This window comes from Artemia franciscana, chromosome 3 (assembly GCF_032884065.1).
Source record: "Artemia franciscana chromosome 3, ASM3288406v1, whole genome shotgun sequence".
NCBI classification, from domain to species: Eukaryota; Metazoa; Arthropoda; class Branchiopoda; order Anostraca; family Artemiidae; genus Artemia; species Artemia franciscana.
The window spans coordinates 47158157-47180872 of record NC_088865.1 but is presented as its reverse complement, the minus strand read 5'-3'; the positions used below and the strand labels follow the sequence as shown (position 1 = coordinate 47180872).

The 22716-nt window shown below is 32.2% G+C and overlaps 1 protein-coding gene across 1 annotated transcript; it reads left to right on the top strand.

Moving 5' to 3' along the window:
* The first annotated feature begins 245 nt into the window (after positions 1–245).
* On the top strand, positions 246–22304 carry LOC136025336 (mucin-2-like). Its single transcript, XM_065701259.1, has 4 exons — positions 246–519; positions 4789–5020; positions 7616–8665; positions 21916–22304. Exons 1-4 carry the CDS (start codon positions 331–333, stop codon positions 22188–22190), a joined length of 1746 nt encoding a protein of 581 aa, XP_065557331.1. The 5' UTR covers positions 246–330; the 3' UTR covers positions 22191–22304.
* Positions 22305–22716: the final 412 nt, after the last annotated feature.

Here is a 22716-nt window from a genome sequence, read left to right as displayed (position 1 = left end):
AAAATTAAGCAAAATTCGAAACGTCATTTTAGAAATTCTTTGCGTCAAGCCCGCCTGAATACCTCAGATCGGAAGTCTTGATCCTATGTAATTAATAGCAGCAAGTGTGACCATGCTTTACATGTAACAAATGAATAGAAAATAAAATAAAGATGAAACAGATCATGATAATATCAAGTAAACAGCCCTTTTTATCAGTATTATTTTGAAGTGGCTGCAACAGATATTTTCATGTTTTCAGATATGGTTGAAGTTTTTTCTCCTTGTACTTTTTATCAAAAAAATACGTGTGATTTGTCAAACGCTACATGTGTGCCAGCACTAAATTCGATGAACTACACCTGCGAGTGCCAATATCCAAATATCGACAACAATGGGATTTGTCAGAGAATTGATAAGCTGGAAGAAAGAATTTATGAAATAACTTTACCGTTGAGAGGTGATTCACCATGGTCTCTTGAAATGTTGAATCCCAACTCTCTTCGATATCAAAGGATGAAAAGAAGCGCAGAAAAATTTGTAAGTATTTGCAGTTAGTTTTTCAAAATTGTGATTTCAGGAATAATTTTCTTTTTTATTACGTTCTGCGATCGCATCTAAAAATAGCTCTTTATTTGATATTGGTAATGGACCATAAATAATCAGGACTGTTACCAAGAAAATTGTGCTTTAGATGCTCTTAATCATAGAAATTCTGTAGAAAACGAAATATGTTTAAAACGAAAGGCCCATTTTTAGCTATTCTTATATCTCACATAAAATATCACATTTTAAGACAAAGAACTATTTATGAGGGAATTCAATGAAATAAAAAACAACATTTTTTTCAACTGAAATTAAGGAGCCACATTTGAACTTAAAATGAACAAAAATTATTGCGATTATAAAGGGGATTACCACCTCTTCGCTCTTTACGCTAGAATTTTTAATGCTTAAAAAAAAACTTCTTGTTGTTCTAATTAAACGACCCTTGTGTTTCGTTTGCCTCTCTTTTAGAGCTGGGGCATATTTCAAACTTCAACGTAAAAAGAAAGGTGTGGAGGAGCGGTAAATCCTTTTCAAATATTTAATAATTTCTTTTCGCTTTAGGTTTTAGTGTTGATCCTTAATTTTAGTTGAAAAAGCTTGTTTTTGTTATTAAATTTCTCATCGTTTCTTAAACAATGATGGGAAATGTGGGTGTAGGCCTACCTTCAGGGAGATATTAGGAATTAGCCTCTAAATAATTCTGTTGAAGATTTGCCCCAGATAATTACTCCAAGCGTAAAATTTAGACATAAAAAAGAAAGCAAGACGTAAAAATAATTTTGTACAGGAATTATGGCAAACTCCCCATTGTGCAAATTTTCTCAAAAGTTCAACCTTTTTAAACTACCCCCCGCATGAAAAACCATCCGTGGAAAACTACTGTAGAAACTTTGCCTTCTTATGACATGAAAATGCATGCATACTTCCCAATAGCAATTACTATGCATAAATAATGGACGTTTTGTATAGCTTAAGTACCTTTTCTCTGGGGATGTGGGGAGGGGGTCAGTCAGGTTATATGCAAATATTTAAATTACTGGTTCTTGGAACTACGATGAAATTAATGGATATCTAAAAATTTGATCGTACAGCTTAGAAAAAAATAGGGTGAGGGAGGGTAACTAGTTGCCAACGAATCTTTTGGTCAATTAAAAAGGGCACTAGAACTTTTAACTTCGGTTTAAATGAGCCCTTTCAGAATTTTCTAGGACCACTGAGTCAACAGGGTCATCCCTGGGAAAAACAAAAAAAAATTACATGCATCCGTGACCTTTCTTCCAGCAAACAATTAAAACAGAATCACATTTTTGCAGATAAGAGGTTAAAACCTGTTCAACATGGTTCTGTGATGTGCTGAAGCATATGCTGTGATTTTCATTAAGATTCTTTAACTTTTAAGGGGTGTTTCTCCTTTTTGAAAAATAAGGGAAATTTTATCAGGATCGTAGCCTTTGCTGGGTAACACTACCCATCAATCTTTTGTAATATCTATTGATATTACAAAAGATTGTAATATCTTTAATTATCAAAATAATATCGTAATTATCAAAATTACATTTATTAGAATTTTTGTTACTATTGAGCCATGTCGCTTCTTATTTTATAGTTCGTTACCATGAAATGTTTGACAATATTTCATTGTCATTAACTGTTAAAACTGATGAACTGTTATCATAAAAATTGATAACCATTATTTATTTTCATCCTATATAGGAAAAAGGGTACTAGAGGAATAAATAAAAAGAAAAGAGAAAAAACAACACAAGACTTAACCAAGGATAAAAGTAATATTCACACTCAACAAAAACATGAAGAATTTTTTTTATCCATAATAGAAAATACACCTTAACTAACCTAATACACAATGTAGCATACTTTAATTGATAATACTCACAGTTTAAATCATAAATGATGCAAAATTAATCTAGCTTACCCTAATAAAAATCAAAGAGAATTCAAGTAGCCTATATTGTCAGAACGTTTTAGGAAATTTGTCGATAGGTTCCATCTTGCCACAAATTTTAAAAACACCGTATCGCCCAGAAATATAACTATTTTTAGTGCAAATGGGCAAGTGCAATTGCAAATTGAAAAAAGAAAGAATGGTCCAAGTCAATTGATTTTTGAATTAGGATTATAAACATTTGTAAACTGTTGAGAGATGGTCTATGATCCACGGCTATCCATCCAGGGTAGAACTAAGGTGGGTAGGCATAGAAAGAACACCCAACCAGCCTCGACAGGCAATACAAATGATTCTAGGATTTATAGCTGGACTCAAAGGCAGGACTTGCTGGCCAATTGGGCAGATCAGATTGTTCATATTATATTAGATTTGGATGGGGGAGGGATTTAATTTTACTGTAGAGTTGGAAAAGCATGGAAGACATCCTTTTCTTGGTGCTCTTCTTTTAAAGAATAAAAAGAGTATAGACTTTAAATTCACCGATAACCAGCTAACCATAATGTATTTTTGTTTTGTTTTTCTCTTGTCCCTTTCTCGAGTAAAAATTGGTTTGATCATATCCTGAACTACAAGTATTTTTAATATTTGCTCACCAAAATCTATTTAAAAGTTTTCTTTTATAAGGCAAATACTAATAAATAACCATTATCAAGATTGGTTAATTGCCATTATTTTTCAAAAAGAAGAAAAAGGTTTCTGGAGATTCCTAAAAGGTCTTACACCTGAAGCCAAGGAGATTTGTTCTTTAGTCTAAGTTCTATGGCTGAGTAAAAAAAATTGAAAGAATTTCACAACTTAAAAGTTTAAAGGTAGGTTAAAAGACTAGTAAAACTTAAGTTAGTCTTCCAAATTCAGAAAAGGGTCGAAATTCAGTGGAAAATCAAATTGGGGTCAGTCAGATCCCGTCACTTGCGGATATTTATATGTGGGACGTACTAACCACAATTTATTGATGAGATTACTACAACATCAAGATTCCATTTTGTAAGGTATTAAGCAAAATTCCAAACATAAAATTTTCATTTCGGCTCTATGGAAACATGTTTTAAGTTTTCTAGACTTCAATAATGTCTCATTGATTTCTAGGAACCAGAGTTTTAAATCAAATGTTAAGGGAAAGAAACGATATTAAGAAAATTTTATTCAAGAACCCAGCGTTTTGTAGAGATACATCTGGATTTGTGTTAAATTTAATTTCTGATAATTTACTATGTTTAGATAAAGAAAGGTTCATTTCTCTCAAAAATTTTTTTACCTCTTCTAACCTGTTAATCAAAATAAAGCTAATAAACTAGAACATGGCAAGTGAAGAAGGGTTACTTCCAGTATTGCACCGAAATTTTAGCACTATATCGTATGTCTTAATTTCTATGTATATAGTTAGTTCTGTTTGTTTTACTTTAGTATTTCTGCTGATGACGATCAATATAAATGTGACCGAAATATCCAGTAGTTTTTATTTTTCACTGTTAAAAAGAGGGATTTATCCCTTTTTGAACTATTATTTATCGTCATGACAAAGAGAATTTTCAAGGCGAAATCATCCGCAAAATATTTTCTAGCAGAATTTTTAGTCAAAACCCAATTGTTTTGCAGGATCTCTCGAGGGAGAGGGGATTTGAAAAGAGAGGAGCTTTCCATGTAAGAAAGCTCCTCGTGGTATTCATGGTAAATCATGAAAGATATACCATGGAGGGAAAAGTGGATTTCTTGGTATAATTAGAAAAATAATTAGAATCTAAATAAAAAAAAAACAGTTTTTTCGGCTAATAATGGGGATAAGTTTACTTTTAATGCAGGATAGTTTTCTCTCTTTTACGATATGAGGTTGCTCTTTACTTTTATGTGGAAAATTCTTTATTCCTAGCACTACTAACAAGAAATTATATACTGCAGATTGCCCAGTTCACTAGTTGACTTTTTAAGATTGCCATTATGATTATCAAATTTATTCAAATCCACGCTATTCACGTCTAAAAATAACAACTTGACAGTTTGTATGTTTTTTTGTATGTTTTTTTTTGTAATCAGTAATGGAAGCACAGTCATATTTAGATAGCTACAAACTGTATCAATTACATGTAAGGGATGTAGGGCTATGTAGGGAGAATAAAATATGGAATATAATGACGAGTTATAAATTTCATCTGTGTTTGTTTACTGTGGGCTCTTTAAAAATATATACGTAGAAACCAATTTTATTTTGAAAATCTTTCATGTATAGTTTACTAAGTTTGAATTACTGGTTTTTTCTTCCACAAGATTTCTTATAGATTTTTTCCGTTTTTTTTTAGCTCAAAGTAGTGTTTCCTGACTACAAGAGCTCCATTGTAGGATTTGAAAGCACTGAAACTCAAAAGAGAACTGTTAATTCTGAAGTATCTTTAAATTTTATCCTTACCGCTGATGTGGAATTAACAGAAGATGACATTATAGCACTACTTAAACGATTTCAGACAAATGAAGATGAGGCGACTGTCCCTGGAATAAGTTTTAGCGCTTTGTTAGATCCAAGTCTTTTGCTCAGTAAGTATTAATGTCTAGTGAAATTTTAGTGAAAGAATGACAGCGGCGGTCAATTCAATATAGCTTTTTTTTTTAGTTTATCAAATAACTTTGTTGATCTGATATTCGTATAATATAACAAAATCAAAATTTTATTTTCAATGCTTCAGTTGTCGTTCAAATGGCGAAATACCTATATTGATCTTAAAATTAGAAAGAAATATATCCTATCATGAGGTCAACACAAATAAACTAAGGGCTAACCGAGTCAGCCCTTAGCTTGGCTATGGATTTGCTTTTAAACTAAGTCAGAAAAAGATTTGATCCTATTCTGGGTCGAGACAGATAATGTATAAGTTACCAGTGCATGATATTAAATGAATATATATATATATATATATATATATATATATATATATATATATATATATATATATGTATATATATATATATATATATATATATATATATATATATATATATATATATATATATATATATATATATATATATGTGTGTGTATAATTCCCAATTTTAGAAATCAATAACAAAACGAAATGAAATATACATAATAAATATCAAAATCTTAATTGAATATGATCCCAAAGCATTTTATTCCCAAGTATGAAGTGGATTTGGAAAAAAATATTTTTCTTTTATAACCATACTCTATTTCATTCATAAAGATAGCAATTCCGTTTAGGTCTTAAGGTTTAGTTCCGATCATGTCTTTAGGTTTTAGGTCGCAGTGTCTGCAAGAAGCGATATTGCTTCAAGGTAGTTTTTTCCCAGGCTACTTTGTTTGCAAAGAGCTCTCGTAGAAACATAAGAAACATTTGACTGAAAATAGTTAGTGCTTGTGACATTTATAAAAGTCAAAATGGATATTTAGGCAATCACTGTCGTCAAGCGTCCTCTTGGTTACCCTTCTACCAAGGACATCCATTCAAATGTTTTAGATGGCCATTTTTTTGCAATAGATTAAAAATCAATTTACTAAGCCCCCAGGGACAACCCCCCACCCCATTCATATACTAAAAATCCCGTGGGGCAATGTAAAAATCCTAGAGCATTAGGAAATGGTGCATTTTATATCTTGGATATCCAAAAGAATATAAGAGTATTAAAGCGTAACTTTCTGGCAATGTTGAGAGGGATCTTGAACCAAATCAAAAGACATATTGAGTAAACAAGGCGTTCAAAGGGGTATATCCAAAGTATCATAAACAGCTGAGGTTATTGAATTGAAAGTTTCAAGGATTGTTGAATGGGATGTTTAACCTAAATCAGAAGATACTACGTACATCCTGGTTGCCAAATCATAGCGATTGGGCCCTTTTCTGGATAAAATCGTGATTTCGTGCCGCAAAATGGTAAAAAACGTCAAAGGGACCCAATTGAAACCTTAAGGGACAATTGGATTGAGGGATCAGGTAAATCATAAATTTTGACTTTCCATAACAAGAGTGGGCTTGTTAAAAACCGTATGTCTAATATAACGAGAAAAAGTGGGATCTATTTATTCAATTTTCAAAATATTCTTTTTTATATTCAATTTTAGAAAACTATTTCTAATAAATGACCTCAAATATATTATTTTTTAAATAGTCATAAAATATAATACAATAAGATGCTTATTATTATATTGTCAATCAATATTTGTGTATATTCAAGATTGTAAAATTATGGGTCTGCATGATTGAGGCTTTTAGAAGGCCAAACAGTCATGTAGATTTTTAATTCATTTGTTTAAATAACATTCACCATAATAATCCATCCAAAGTTTTTTAGTAGGCTAAAACTGATGTTGGAATGTAGAGTTTAGTTTTTATGAAATTCAAATAGTTTGCTAAAATCTTATCTTTCATACAAAAAGCTCGAATTAAGAATTTACAAGTATTCCTTTTAATAATAAAATTAAAAAAATAAATCAGTCCAAATTGAATACAAATTACCTAAAGATCTTATTTCTAAGAATATTTCTCCAATAAAACTAAAGCGCTGCATTAAAACAAAGACCAGTAAAACAAAGTGAAATTCTATCTAAACATAAAACACAAAAAAGTCAATATCAATGAATACATTATACTCCGAATGAAAAAAATTACAATTAATAATCAACTCAAAGCTACAAAGAACAAAAATTTTCTCAAAAAGCCGTTGGAATAACATCTTTTTTCTCTGTAAAGACCAAGGTATCTGAAAAAACTTTGGGGAAAACAAAATGTTATAGATCTTGTTTATCCTAATAAAACTTTATAAGAAAGGTGCTCAATAAAACTGAAATGACACTTTGGCTTTTAGAAAGCTTTGGGACCGATAGTTCTACTCCTGTTTGCTTTAATTTTTGTTCACTTAAGGTTTATCCTGAATATTCATTGCAGTTTCTGCTTCATTTTAGGATCTCTATAATATGTATGTGCTTTAAACTTAAATTATTCTATTTTCCTTATCTCTGCTCGTTTTTAGGTGAATGCATTTTTCTTCGTTTCTCTTAAGACCTTTGTTTTTTTGCACGAGATATATTTTGAAGCTAGAAATAAATTGCATAAATTATATGTTTATCTTATTATTCAAACATTTTTCGGTGTAATAGACTAAAATCATCTTTTTCAGCTGAAGAACTTACTACATCTTCTACAACAACAACAACAACTAGTTTTACATCCACTACAACTGAGACTTCTTCCACAACATCTCCTACAACAACAACTCCTGCAACAACAACAACAACTCCTACAACAACTACAACTCCTACAACAACACCTTCAACAACAACAATAACTCCTACAACTATAACAACAACAACAACTCCTACACCTATAGTTGATACAACGACGACAACAACTTCTACAACAACACCTTCATCAACAGCAACAACTCCTACAACTATAATAACAACATCAAGTCATCCACCAATAGTTGATACAACAACAACAACAACTCCTACAACACCAATAACAACAACAACAACAACAACTCCTACACCAATAGGTGGCACATCAACAACAACTCCTACAACAACAACAACAACTCCTACAACAACAACTCCCACAACACCAATAACAACAACAACAACTCCTACAACAACAACACCTTCAACAACAACAAGAACAACAACTCCTACAACAACAACAACAACTCCTACAACACCAATAACAACAACGACAACTCCTACAACAACAACTCCTACAACAACAACAACAACTCCTACAACAACAACAACTCCTACAACAACAACAACTCCTACAACAACAACAACAACTCCTACAACAACAACAACTCCTACAACAACAACAGCTCCTACAACAACAACTCCTACAACAACAACAACAACTCCTACAACAACAACTCCTACAACAACAACAACAACTCCTACAACAACAACTCCTACAACAACAACAACAACTCCTACAACAACAACAACAACTCTTACAACAACAACTCCTATAACAACAACTCCTACAACAACAACAACTCCTACAACAACAACTCCTACAACAACAATTCCTACAACAACAACTCCTACCACAACATCGGTCCCAATCACACCAACAACTACGACCACTCCTACAACTCCAACAACAGCTGTAACTCCTATCATAACTCCCGTGACAACAAGGGTACCAGAAGCAGTAACTCTGCCATCGATAACTACTACAGAAGGTAAGCAGCTTCTGTTAGTTTTATATATTTCTTTATGTATTGTTTGATTTGTATTTTAGTTTTAAAACCTCCTTAAACGTATTATCATCGGTATCAAAGGAAAGAATTACCCTATTATCGGTTTTAATGTGCAAAAATTATTAGAAATCATTTGCCCTATAATGGCATATAAGGGTTAAGAAAAGGCGTTTCTGTACTATGCAGAATATATCCCTTAGATTTTTCTATCTTCTATATATCGTAGTGAAATCCTTTGTGGGTATAAATCTCATAATGGCAACATGAATAATTCCATAAGAAAAAACAATTTTCATTTATATAAGAGCCTCGAAAATTGTTTCAATTAGTTTCAAATTTTACGAATACACTGTATCACTTCAAGATTAGCTAGGACAACGGAATTTGGCAGGCGTATCAGGGACCAGACCAGATTAAATTGAAAATAGTTATTTTACCGATTCAACTATCTGAGGGGGAGTGATGGGACGGTTAATTCGGAAAAATTAGAAAAAATGAGGTATTTTTAACTTACGAATGGGTGATCGGATGTTAATGAAATTTAATATGTAGAAGGATATTATGTCTCAGAGCTCTTACTTTAAATCCTGAGTGTATTTATTTTAATTGAGGGGAGTTGGCGGGGGGAACTTGAAATCATGGAAAACCCTTAGAGTGGAGGGATCGGGATGAAACTGGGTGGGAAAAATAAGCAAAAGTCCTAGATACGTGATTGACATAAGCGGAACGGATCCGCTCTCTTTGGAGGAGTTGAGGGGATGGTACTTCGGAAAAACTAGAAGTGATGAGGTAGTTTTATCTTACGAACTAGTAATTGGATCTTAATGAAATTTGATATTTAAAAGGACCTCGTAGCTTAGACCTTCGTAGTTTTAACTTACGAACTAGTAATTGGATCTTAATGAAATTTGATATTTAAAAGGACCTCGTAGCTTAGACCTTACTTTAAATCCCGAGTGGATCTATTTTAATTGAGGGGAGTTGGCGGGGGGAACCTGAAATCATGGAAAACCCTTAGAGTGGAGGGATCGGGATGAAACTGGGTGGGAAAAATAAGCACAAGTCCTAGATACGTAATTGACATAAATGGAACGGATCCGCTCTCTTTGGGGGAGTTGAGGGGATGGTAATTCGGAAAAAATAGAAGTGACGAGGTAGTTTTAACTTACGAACTAGTAATTGGATCTTAATGAAATTTGATATTTAAAAGGACCTCGTAGCTTCGACCTCTTATTTTAAATCCCGACCAGATCCAAGGTCTTTGGGGGGGGGGGAGCTGGGGGATCAGAAATCTTGGAAAACGCTTAGAGATGAGATATTGAGATGAGACTTGGTGGGAAGAATAAGCGCAAGTCCTAGATACGTTATTGACATAACCAGACTGGATTTGCTCTATTTGGGGAATTTGGGGGACCTAATTTGGTAAGTCGAAAAAATTAGAAGAAAAGGAGGTGCTTTTAACTTAAAAACGGGTGATTGGATCATCAAATCCTAACCAGATCCGGGGACATTGGGGGGAGTTGGTGGAAGAAACTGGAAATCTTGGAAAACGCTTAGAATGGAGAGATCGTGAGAATACTTGGTGGGAAAAATAACCACAAGTCCTAGATACATGATTGAAAAATAACCATACCGGATTGGCTCTCAATGGGGGAGATGGGGGGGGGTTAATTTGGAAAAAATAGAAAAAAGAGGTATTTTTAACTTACATACAGGTGGTCAGATCTTATTGAAATTTGATTTCAGAGCTCTCAGTGCTTCAGATCTCTTATTTAAAATCCCTACCAGATTTAGTGACATTGGGTGGTGTTGGAGGGGGACCGGAAATCTTGGAAAACGTGAAAATTAAGGTATCTTTATCTCAAGAATGGCTGATCGGATCTTAATAAAACTTGATATATAAAAAGACCTTATGTCTCAGATACCCCATTTTCAGTTTGAATCGGATCCGAGGACATAGAGGAGTAGAGGAGGGAAACAGAAATCTTGGAAAAAGCAGGGAAATTTGATGGGAAGAATAAGCACAAGTTCTGAATAAATTATTGACATAACTAGACTGGACTTGCTCTCTTCGACGAGTTCAGAGCTTCTGGACCTGCTAGGACGATGAAAATCGTTCGACGTGTCAGGAACCTGTACAAGATAACTTGATAACAATCGTTTCTCCGATTCGACTACCTGGGGGGCTGGAGAGAGAGAAAAAATTGAAAAAATGAGGTATTTTTAACTTACGAATAGGTAATCAAATCTTAATGAAATTTGATACTTAGAAGGACCTCGTGTCTCAGACCTCTTTTTTAAATCCTGATCAATATTAAGCCTCTTATTTGCTTTTTAAATCAATATATTGATACTTAGAATTTTGCTACAGTCAATGTCATATGACCTCTCGGCTCTTGACTCTTCCAACCTCGTCACAAGTGCCATATGAGCTCTTAGCTCTTGTTTGTTTAGGAGATTTGTATAATAGAAAGTAAATGTATGAGAAGTGCAAAAAATATTGATTTAAAATTTGGATTTTGGTGAGCAAATGGTGGACACTTTACTGCCTATTTTCATCTAGTTAAAGCTCTACATTATATGACAAATCACTTCTGTTCATTCTAAAACATTACCCTCACCAGATTTTAGATTAAATTTACGAACATTTCCACTACCTACCTACAACATATAATTGTCGAAGTTCCCTTTTAATTGAGGGTATTTCTTTGCTCGCAAGTTTTTTGAAACAATCTATTATGTGCCCCCCTAAGGAAAATCCTGGATCTGCCCCTGTCCTAGGATAGCTATATACACCAATGGATATATTCAGCAGTTTTTTTTCCATCGGACTTAACATTTACAGCTGTTAAAAAAAAGATAAAAAGTGATTATTACGCTAATGTGCATGTATGTCACATGCTTTACGTATCACAGAAATATCAAAAGATATTCTTGTGAAGTTTACCCCTTTGCATGGGATAGGAGCTTAGTGTGTTCTGACTTCTATAGATAAGTTTGTATCATTCTGACAGGCCCTGGTAAAAGGTGATCAATGGAGAATATTTCATTTGGTCTGACGTATTTGGCTTTTAAGCTTATTTAGGCTTACATTTACCATTTTTTAGCATTTTTTAGCACCATTTTTAGCATTTTCTCAAAAATAAAACGAGAATTTTGTTTTAAGACAAAGATAAGCTTTTATTTTCAGTTTATTTATAGCTATAAAAATCAGCCAGTGACACTGCTTTTATGAAATATTACTTTAAATGGATTTTTATTTTCAGTTTATTTATAGCTATAAAAATCAGCCAGTGACACTGCTTTTATGAAATATTACTTTAAATGGATATATAGAATCGGGCGCATTTCAAAAAAATAATGAAAGTTTACGTATTGGGATTAAATACGACAACTGCTATGGCTTTATCCCAATTAGTTTCTTCTTTGAGGACTTTTAGATTTGTAAATTTTTAGATTTTAGATTTGTTTAGGATCCCTCTATTTTCAACTTTTAGTTTTCCATTGGAACCAAAGTCTTTTCCTTACTAATAAAGTTTTAAGTAAATGATATGAAATAGCCTACTTGGTCAGAAAACTACGATTTTTCTGGGTAGAAAATTTACTCCAGATTTTTTTTTTTGTACTTGTAATTGTATAGTTATTTTGTAGTTTGTAGATTTTTTTTATTTAATCTGACATAGGTTAACAAGACTAGTACAAATGAACCAATTCATCATCTCTCCCTGTATTTGTAGGATTATTGAAAACTAGCGCTTTACTTTTGGTCGTTTTGGTACACTAAAAGTAAACCATTTATGGACACTTTTTAAATAAAAGAATAAACAATCTTAGGGACATTTAATAATTGTGTTTTTGACAAGTTTGATGTGAAGCCATTTTGATAGTGTTAGGAGTATTAAGACTATTGACCAGCTTTAAAGTTTCTATCTTAACTTGGATTTCCAGAATTTAGATTAGGGTTTATTTGTTCTTCACTTCGAATAATAATAAGGTGTATTTTTTACAATTTAGAATTGTATATTAATCATCATTTGTATTATAATTTTTGAGACAAGCTATAAAAATTTTTCAAGATAATGTGAATTGTATATTGAAAATTAATCACACATGGTGTAAGACCGTGGAAAGCGTTATAATCCTAGATTAGCATTCTTTTTTTTCCCTTGGCTTTCGAGTTTTCAGTAAAGTGTCCAGTTTTCTATAATCTAACAAACATAAGAGAATTATCATCAGTTGTCTCATTTGTGCTAGCTTTATTGATATATGCTACATAAACGGCGAGGCTAAATTTTTTATTTGTTTGAAGTTCCAATTTCTTTCTTTACTTCCATCGAAAGAGCTTATTTTTTTAAATATATTCTTGCCGTTTTTAATTAAGAACATTGTCAATTAAAAATCTCAGTCACCCACTCATTTGCAAGTCTTGTGGTCATGGTCAGTCATAAATCTTTAAATATATTTTTGTCTCCGTTTACCTTCAACTGACTCTCAGAGCTGATAGACTATCTAAATTACCCTTATTGTATCACCATCTGCCTAATGTCTGTGTTAGGATTACAGACTATCATCAAGAAGTGGAAATAATCATTTTTAAATATCCCTGAAAAGGTTTTGCCAGCTTTTCCTCTCAAAGAGACAATCTATCTCTCATGCTTTTCATCGCGAAAGGATTACAAAGGATTTATAAGTTCAATCTTCTTGGTTCATCCAATGTAGTTCTGAATTTTTGTGAACGAGCAAAAAAACATACGCTCTTTAATATTATTACATAAAAAAAAACTAGTTTTTTTAACTGAAAGTAAGGAGCGACATTAAAACTTAAAACGAACAGAAATTACTCCATGTATGAAATGGGTTGTCCCCTCCGCAATCCCTCGCTCTTTACGCTAAAGCTTTTAATTGTTTTAAAAAGCAGAATTGTGGCAAGGATTCAAACTTTAGCGTAAAGAGCGAGGGACTGCGGAGGGGACAACCCATTTCATACACGGAGTAATTTCTGTTCGTTTTAAGTTTTAATGTCGCTCCTTACATTCAGTTAAAAAAAACTAGTTTTTTTATGTAATTTCTGAACGTTTTTGAATTAATGCATGTTTGATTTTTGCTCTCCACACATAAATTATTACAATGAAACTTGCATATTAATTCCTTTTTTGGCTAAATGGCTTTCTCTTAGTTTTGATCAGACGATTTTGAGAAATAAGGGGTGGGGAAAGCCTAGTTGCCCTGCAATTTTTCGGTTACATAAAAAGGCAACTATAAATTTTAATTTTTAACGAATGTTTTTTTTTAGTAAAAAATATACGTAACTTAAGAATTAGCTTACGTAACAAACTTTTATATTCTTAAATTTTTATTATGTATATGAGGGGGTTTGTCCCCTCGTTAATACCTCGTTCTTTACACTAAATCTTAAGTTTTGTCCCAATTCTTTAAGAATGACCACTGAATCCGAATGGCCGTAGAATAAATAGTTGAAATGTAAAAAAATACTATAGCATAAAGAGCGAGGTATTTATATCCTCCTAAATGCCTCGCTCTTTATGCTAAAGTATTTTTAGAACCCCTCATACGCGTAATAGTCCCTTTTCGTTTTAAGTTTCAATGCTACTCCTTACTTTCAATTGAAAAAACTTTTCCATGTTTATTTTTTCATTGTTTTTTTTATAATAATTTTAGAAAATCCTGAGCCCTTTTCATTGAATTTCTGTTCCCCCATGACATATTTCTCCAAGGAAAGATCCTCCCACATAGCTCCCTCCCCTCAACCCCACCCCCAAAACCAAAAAAAAACATCCCCTGAAAACGCTGTACACTTCCCAATAACCATTATTATATGTAAACACTGGCCGAAGTTTGTAACATGCAGCCCCTCCCCCAGGGACTGTGGGGGAGTAAGTCATTCCCAAAGACATAGTTATTATTATTTTTGACTATTCGGAACAAAATGGCTATCTCAAAATTTTGATCCGTTGACTTTGGAGAAAAATGAGCGTGGGAGGGGGCCTAAGTGCCCTCCAAATTTTTTGGTCACTTAAAAAGGGCACTAGAACTTTTCATTTCCGTTAGAATGAATCCTCTTGCGAAATTCTAGGACCACTTGGTCGATACGATGACCCCTGTGAAAAAAAAACAAACAAATAAACACGCACCCGTGATTTGTCTTCTGGCAAAAAATATGAAATTCCACATTTTTGTAGATAGGAGCTTGAAACTTCTACAATAGGGTTGTCTGGTACGTTGAATCTGATGGTGTGATTTTCGTTAAGATTATACGACTTTTAGGGGTTGTTTTCCCCTATTTTTTTAAATAAGGCAAATTTTCTCAGGCTCGTAACTTTTGATGCGTAAGACTAAACTTGATTATACTTATATATTTCCAATCAGCATTAAAATGCAATTCTTTTGATGTAGCTTTTGATATCAAAACCCCATTTTTTAGAGTTTTGGTTGCTATTGAGCCGGGTCGCTCCTTACTACAGTTCGTTACCACGAACTGTTTGAAATATATAGTTTACATTCAGATTTAGCTTTTCAGATTGGTATAAGGCAGCTATTGGCTTGGTATTCTAGAAGTAACTCTTTTCTTAAAGAAGATCTTCAAGGTTTCAAAACCTCAGTGTAATCGCCGCATCTATTATAAGGCTTTGGGAAATTATACCGTATAACCTTACTTCGAAACATAGAGGTTTCGATTGTACATTGTTAAAGGGCTACCAATACAGCTTTGCACGTTTATCGTCCTCATCGTTTAATTCTAACATCCTGGATCTGAATTTACCTTCCTAGTACCACAAAATGTAATAATATGAGGGGCATTATAAAAATACATGAAATTTCTGTCAACAAGATTACCGCAACTGTTTTGTAAGAGTTGTATTTGTGGACTTTTTTGTAGATTAAACAGATTTCTAGATATCCCTAAGAAAAGTCAAGAAGGATAAAAGCATTACATGGGGAGGTGATTTGGCATTGAAGGACGCTATTAAAATAATGGATTGTATTTATGAATGTTGCAAATCCGTTGAACGCTAAAAGATCCATTGAAATGGAAAAATCAATAACCAATTATTAAATTTTGCTTATTTCCTGTTACTTTCGGAGTTACGAATCACTTTTTTGTTCAATGTAAGAAACTAGCTGATTGTTCGTTCAAAATGTCAATTTTGCAACAAAAAAATTATTACCCATACATTACAAACTAGTTCAGTATTTCAACATTGGTTGAAATACATATTGGTTTGGATTTAAAGTTTTAAATGAGTTTAGTGCAATACAGAGTAAAGAAAACATGCTTTATTCTATTAAAAAATGAACTGGACACTAAGAAAGTATTTCTAAGATTTTACTACGCATCTACGCATCAATATCCTTGGCATTCTAGAAGTAACTGTTTTTTCTAAAAAAAAAAAAAGATTTTCAAGGTTTTCAGAACAGAGGCAAAATTTTTGTATCTTTTCCTTATTTCACTTGACAACCCGTGTTAAACACAAAGTCGCTTTAGACATACGGGTGTGGAATAGAAATAAATAAGAAAAAGTTAGAATGTAACCTGACACCTAGAAAAATATTACAGAAGATAAGACGCAAATAGGTTTTTAGTACTGTGATTTCTCTTTATATACATTATAAATAGTTTTATCCTGTCAATTAAAGAGTGAAAGCCAGTAATAACTTGAAAATTTAAATATAACAATAATTAATCCTTCCTTTAATATACAACTTTGAGCGGTTCCAGAACCATATACCTACAAATTTCCAACCCCAAAGTGATGAGGGTTTGGCAGTTTGGATTTATTTATCAACTAAGATTGTAGTTTTAATCAATGAAACAACATGAGTTTCATTCCCTTTTGAATGAAAATGCTTGACAAGTTTAAAAAGAAACTGCATCGCGTAAAAAGCAAGTAAATAGTTAGTTATCAGAAAAATAACCATATCAAAGGAGCAAAACTATGATGAATAAGAAATACCCAAGCGGAAACTGAAAGCCTGACGTTCAGATTAGAGTCATAACACTCTACTAACTAAACTACAGTTCTGTTAATTTAAATTAATCTATTGGTCTTTGTAAGACCATTAAATAAAAAAGACTATTTTTTTTAACTGAAATTAAGGAGCGACATTAAAACTTAAAACGAACAGAAATTACTCCGTGTATGAAAGGGGCTGCCCCTTCTCAACGCCCCGCTCTATACGCTAAAGTTTGACTCTTTCTCTCAATTCTACATTATTAAACAGTAAAACGTTTTTAGCGTAAAGAGCAGGGCGTTGAGAAGAGAGCAGCCCCTTTCATACACGGAGTAATTTCTGTTCGTTTTAAGTTTTAATGTCTCTCTTTACTTTCAGTTAAAAAAACTATTTTTTTTTATTTAATTTCTGAACGTTTTTGAATTAATGCATGTTTGATTTTGGCTCACCGAACATAAATTATTAAAATGAAATTTGCGTATTAATTCTTTTTTTGCTAAATGACTTTCTCTTAGTTTTGATCAGACGATTTTGAGAAATAAGGGGTGGGGAAGGAGGCTTAGTTGCATTCCAATTTTTTGGTAACTTAAAAAGGCAACTAGAACTTTTAATTTTTAACGAACGTTTTCATTAGTAAAAAATATACGTAATTTAAGAATTAACTTACGTAACAAACTTCTATATTCTTATATTTTTATTATGTATATGAGGGGTTTGTCCCCTCGTTAATACCTCGCTCTTTACACTAAAGCTTAAGTTTTGTCCCAATTATTTAAGAATGACCCCTTAATCAGAAAGGCCGTATAATAAATAGTAATAAATAAATGTGTAATAATCTCTTTTCGTTTTAAGTTTTAATGTTAGTCCTTACTTTCAATTGAAAAAACTTTTTCACATTTATTTTTTTCATTGTTTTTTTTTGGATAGTAATGCTAGAAAATCCTGCGCCCTTTTCATTGAATTTCTCTTCCCCCATGATATATTCCTCCAAGGAAAGATCCTCTCACATAGCCCCCTCTCCTCAAGCCCCCCCCCCCAACCAAAAAAACTGAAAACGTCTGTACACTTCCCAATAACCATTACTGTATGTAAACAATGGTCAAAGTTTGTAACTTGCAGCCCCTCCCCCAGGGACCTTGGTGGAGTAAGTAATCACCAAAGACATAGTTATTATGGTTTCTGACAATGCTGAACAAAATGGCTATCTCAAAATTTTGATCCGTTGACTTGGGTAAAAAATGAGTGTGGGAGGGGGCTTAGGTGCCCTCCATTTTTTTCGGTTACTTAAAAAGGGCACTAGAACTTTTCATTTCTGTTGGAATTAGCCCTCTTGCGACATTCTAGGACTACTTGGTCCATACGACGAACCCTGAAAAAAAAAAAAAAAAAAAAAAAAAAAAAAAAAAAAAAAAAAAAAAAAAAAAAAAAAAAAAAAACACGAACCGTAGCCTACCCGTGATCTGTCTTCTGGCAAAAAATACAAAATTCCACATGTTTGTGGATAGGAGCTTGAAATTTTCGCAATAGGGGTCTCTGATACGCTGAATGCGATGGTGTGATTTTTGTTAAGATTCTATCACTTTTTGGGGGTGTTTCCACCTATTTTCCAAAATAAGTCAAATTTTCTCAGGCTCATAACCTTTTGATGACAAAAACTACATTTGATGAATCTTATATATTTAAAATCAGCATGAAAATCTGATTCTTTTGATGTATCTTTTAGTTTCAAAAGTTGAAAAACAGTTTGTTACCACGAACTTTTTGATAATAGCGTAACTTATAGCCCTTCTCCAAGGGACTATTAAGGGTCATGTCTACAACAAAAGCATATTTATTGGATATTATTCAATAAATAAAACCGTAATTGATTATTGTAAAACATTGAGTTAATTAGTTTCTATTGTAAGGAGTGAGAGCCTTAAACTATATTTGATGAAGCTTAAACAGCAGAAGTGGGGGGAGTGTGTCGAGGGAAATTCATTTGAAATTCAATTATTTGTTGTTTTTACAATTATTCCTCTTCTTATATCTTAAAAATCACTTTGCAAATTTTGTCTCAAATTCGGCTGACCGTGTTCAACACAAATGGATCTTGGAAAATTCTCCCAGCGGATTAATTAACATTCAAATCTAGGAAATCTAACAGATTAGGAAATATGTAATAACCATAAGGTTATGAGCAATAGATTTTAAATCAACCATTTAACATCTCTCTAAGCTGTTGTGGTAGATTATCCCCAGTCCCTTCCCCCAGAAAATACCCCCCTGGGAAATGCGTCAGAGGGAAATCTCCTCTTTGCGGCGAGTCTACCTTGATAGGGTGCCAAAAATGGACCAAATTGACAATTGGATTTTTGAAAAATCTGGTTTGAGGGTGCCTGAAAAATATTTTGGGGAATCGGGGTCCCCCAGTCTCCTTCTCCTGGTTACTTTCATAATAAACCTAAAAAAAATTACATTTTTAGATTAACGGAAATAGTAATTATATTTCGTGAATCAGTGTTAGATGACAAATCCTAAATAGAGTTTTCGACCACACTGTCTCCAATGGTGTACTTTTTTTCAATCCTACGCTAGGTTTGAGGGTTTTAGGCTCTGTTTAGAAATTATCACAAATGTGTTTTCGCAAAGGAGTTTCACTTTAAAGATGAACAGAAACAATAGGTATTATTCCTGATTCAATGCCAGATGGACGATTTTTCTCATTTGGCTGTTTTTTTTTCGAAACATGGTTTTTCAATTTTTGACTACGATGGACTGTGGCTGGCTCTTTACTAGATTGCAGCTACTGCTGCAACCATTATAACCAGCATTCCAATCCAAATTCAATAGCGGATCGAGGATTTTTCTTAGCGGGGAGCCCATAATTGGTTGCTCCGGATATACTTGTGAATAAAGAAATATCAGCAATTTAAAGGGAATTTCAACAATTACACATCATAGGTAGGTAGTTGAAATGGTTGTAAATTTAATCTAAAATATGATGAGGATTAAATTTCTAATAAATCTGTTGAAGTTAAAACGATTTAAAAATACTGATAAAAAAAATAGTAAGTTGTAAAAATCACCCCACCATACAAAAAAAAATCAAATGCTGTTCACCATCTACAAAAAATTTGATAATTAATATCTTCTGCATAGTTTTTAGCCTTTGTACCTCTGATAGCTATAGCGAGTGATTTAAGTTTTATATTGCCAAAAAATTGGTCTTCAACCATCTTTTGGAGGCATACATTCTTTATGACTGTTTTTATACGTCAAATCACTATGTGTGTCGCCTAAATATAGGGCATCGCTTAGTAATTATGATGGTAATACACAGTAGGAAATGAAGATTAAGACACGATCGTGTATGCGAAAAGAGATTAAACATTAAATGCTAGTTCGTTTAGGGTTATAAAAAGAAACATTAAACAACAAGATAAAAAATACATACAATTAAAACGAGGGTTTTAAGCATAGGCAATAAGACATTAACTATTCACTATCTTTTAAAAAAATAGTGTTTTAATAAACAGTGTCAACTTTGAGAAAATCTCAAAAATTTACTGATAACATTTTGCTTTTCAAAACAATATAGATCATCTCTCCACTTTTTAAAGTTCGACGTATATTGCTTAATCACAATTCTATAAAACAAAAATTATTTTTCTTTTACAAGTCCAGTCATATCTATTTATTACATGATCGATGTCTACCTCAATATTTTGGTGAATGTTTATTAGGGCTAGTCCTGTCAGTTTAGAGTCCGTTTGATTCAGAGCTCTTCGCTACTATTTCCTCTTCTATTCATTCTAAAATTCTCAAATAAAGACAAAAATGGCTAGAAAAATATGAATTCTAATACAAATGCTTGTTGGCTTACGCTTCAAACTAAGTACATGATTCAAAATACTCCTTAAGAAAAATAATTATGTGTTTGCTATTTTTGTATTTGATAGGTATAAATTGGTGATTTAAATTTTTGGGGTTTTAATCTCTGGTATATTTTTAATTAAATTTTGAGATTTTTAGATATTCAATTCAAACATTTAAATCACGATTTGTCTGTTGAGTAAACAAAAATAAAAATTTGATATTTGGTCCAAAATTATCATTAAGTAATAGAATTGTCCTGAAAAGGCTTTGATTTATAGACAACTAATCGCGGCAATATGATACATCCTATAATAATTGTATAAAGCAATTTATACAATTTAATGAAACAAATTATGCAGTCCCTATACATAAGCATAACTATATTTTATGACTGATTAGCCTTTAAAAGGAGAGAAACTTTTTAGTAATATTGTAGTTGCATTTCGTTTTCGTGGTAAATTCAAGTGTTAAATTTCCACTTTTTTTTAACATTTCATCATTAAATGTTTGAAAAAATTCTATGCCATTCCACTGATTTAAACTGAGAATTCAGAGACTCATCTTTACCAACTGGATAAAAAAACATCATTATTTGCCTTATTTTATAAGCAATTTTTGAAAATATATTTTTCTTAAATAATTACTCCGATGTTTGAAAGATTATTTCGAATCATATACTTAGTTTTAAATTTGTACTTATAGGAACCTTTATTAAAGCTCAGATATAACCTCCGTGCCATACCAAGACTCAAAAACAAATCTTTGACAGTACAAAGAAGTTGAAATATTATTTTTTCAGCCCTGTGTGACAGCACAATCTTGCAATATTATTTCGAAGGCCTAAAGAAGTTAAGATTTTAATATTCCCCTTCTTTTCAATACAAAATAAATATTTTCACCTCCCAGTTGGCTTTTCTGGTAATACGGACAGGTTCTCGTGAAAAATATAAATTTAATTAAATACTTTTAGGTGGTATGCGTCGTCAGCAAAATAAAACAGAGACCAAAGAAAGTAGACTAAACTTTGTATCGAATATGTCTGGAAAAAGAAATAGTCCTAAAAATTAAAAACTTATTTTAACTCAAATATTAAAAATAAATAACCAAAACTGACTTTAAAGCGTTATAGTGTCCCAGCCCCAACCCCAATATATATTTATAATATATATTATATTTCTTTTAATTTCTTTTAAAGTAAGTTGTATGTTCTAGAAGAAGTTTGAACAAATGTGTGATTAAAATTACGAATAAGATATCTTTCCTATTAAGTCTTTAGTTGTTTCTTTAAAAAGTTTTCGACAATGATGCAAAACGTATTCAGCTGGCAAGCTGTTATGGTTAAATGTTAGTTTTATTAATAAGTGTATATGGCACCAGAACTAACATTTTTTTTTTTTTTGCAGCCCCAGCTCCACCTTCGTCTCTTCTACAAAGAATAGTGCAAGCAGTATTCAATTTTCTTTTCTTTGGACCAATAGCTATATTCACATTCTTCTTCAATTTAATACAATTCTTGTTTAGTGGCTTTGGAAGAAAAAGGTCATTCAATAGCCATTTGGTGTCTGTGAATAAAGAAAATGAGTTTTTGAAAACTCTTATCAAAATAAGAGAAAATGAATTTTTCACGAGTATTATTGAAAAATTAGGAAGGACAAATGACTGGGAAGAACTGGAATAACGGAAAAGTTGAATTATTGAAAACGTAGGTAACTCATTGCATAGCCTTTGTACTTTCTGCTATTTATTGAATCTCTTGTTAATTTATTTGAGTGATTAAATTGTCTCAACAGAAGCTTGCTTCTTCACCCGATTAGACCTAAATAACAATTTCTAAGTTTATATATAGAAAAATATTTGTTTTATTATTCCGTGCTAGATTATTTAATTATTTATGCATCTGTAATAAATAAATTAGTTAGCAAAAGGAATATTTTTTCGTTCGGAATACATGCAGCAAGTTCTTCACCTCTTATGTGAATAACCAAACACATATTAATCAGATACATTACAACAATATGAACATTAGTAACTACCAGCAACATTGTTAATTCTGTATCTTTTTTACATGGATCTGAACAAAGATATAAAGATTCTAAAACTAAAGTATAGCTAAGAATCAAGTTTCATACTTTTTGCTTACAGACAGGGATGAATGTAGGAAGAAAGAAGAGAAAAAATATAGAATCGTTTTGTTCAAGCTTTTT

What these genes read in the sequence shown, in the direction of transcription:
- LOC136025336 (XM_065701259.1), top strand. Translation starts at nt 331, where the DNA reads ATGAACTACACCTGCGAGTGCCAATATCCAAATATCGACAACAATGGG. An exon ending in AAAGAAGCGCAGAAAAATTT is followed by an intron (nt 520 to 4,788) that starts GTAAGTATTTGC and finishes GTTTTTTTTTAG; the next exon opens with CTCAAAGTAGTGTTTCCTGA. An exon ending in ATCGATAACTACTACAGAAG is followed by an intron (nt 8,666 to 21,915) that starts GTAAGCAGCTTC and finishes TTTTTTTTGCAG; the next exon opens with CCCCAGCTCCACCTTCGTCT.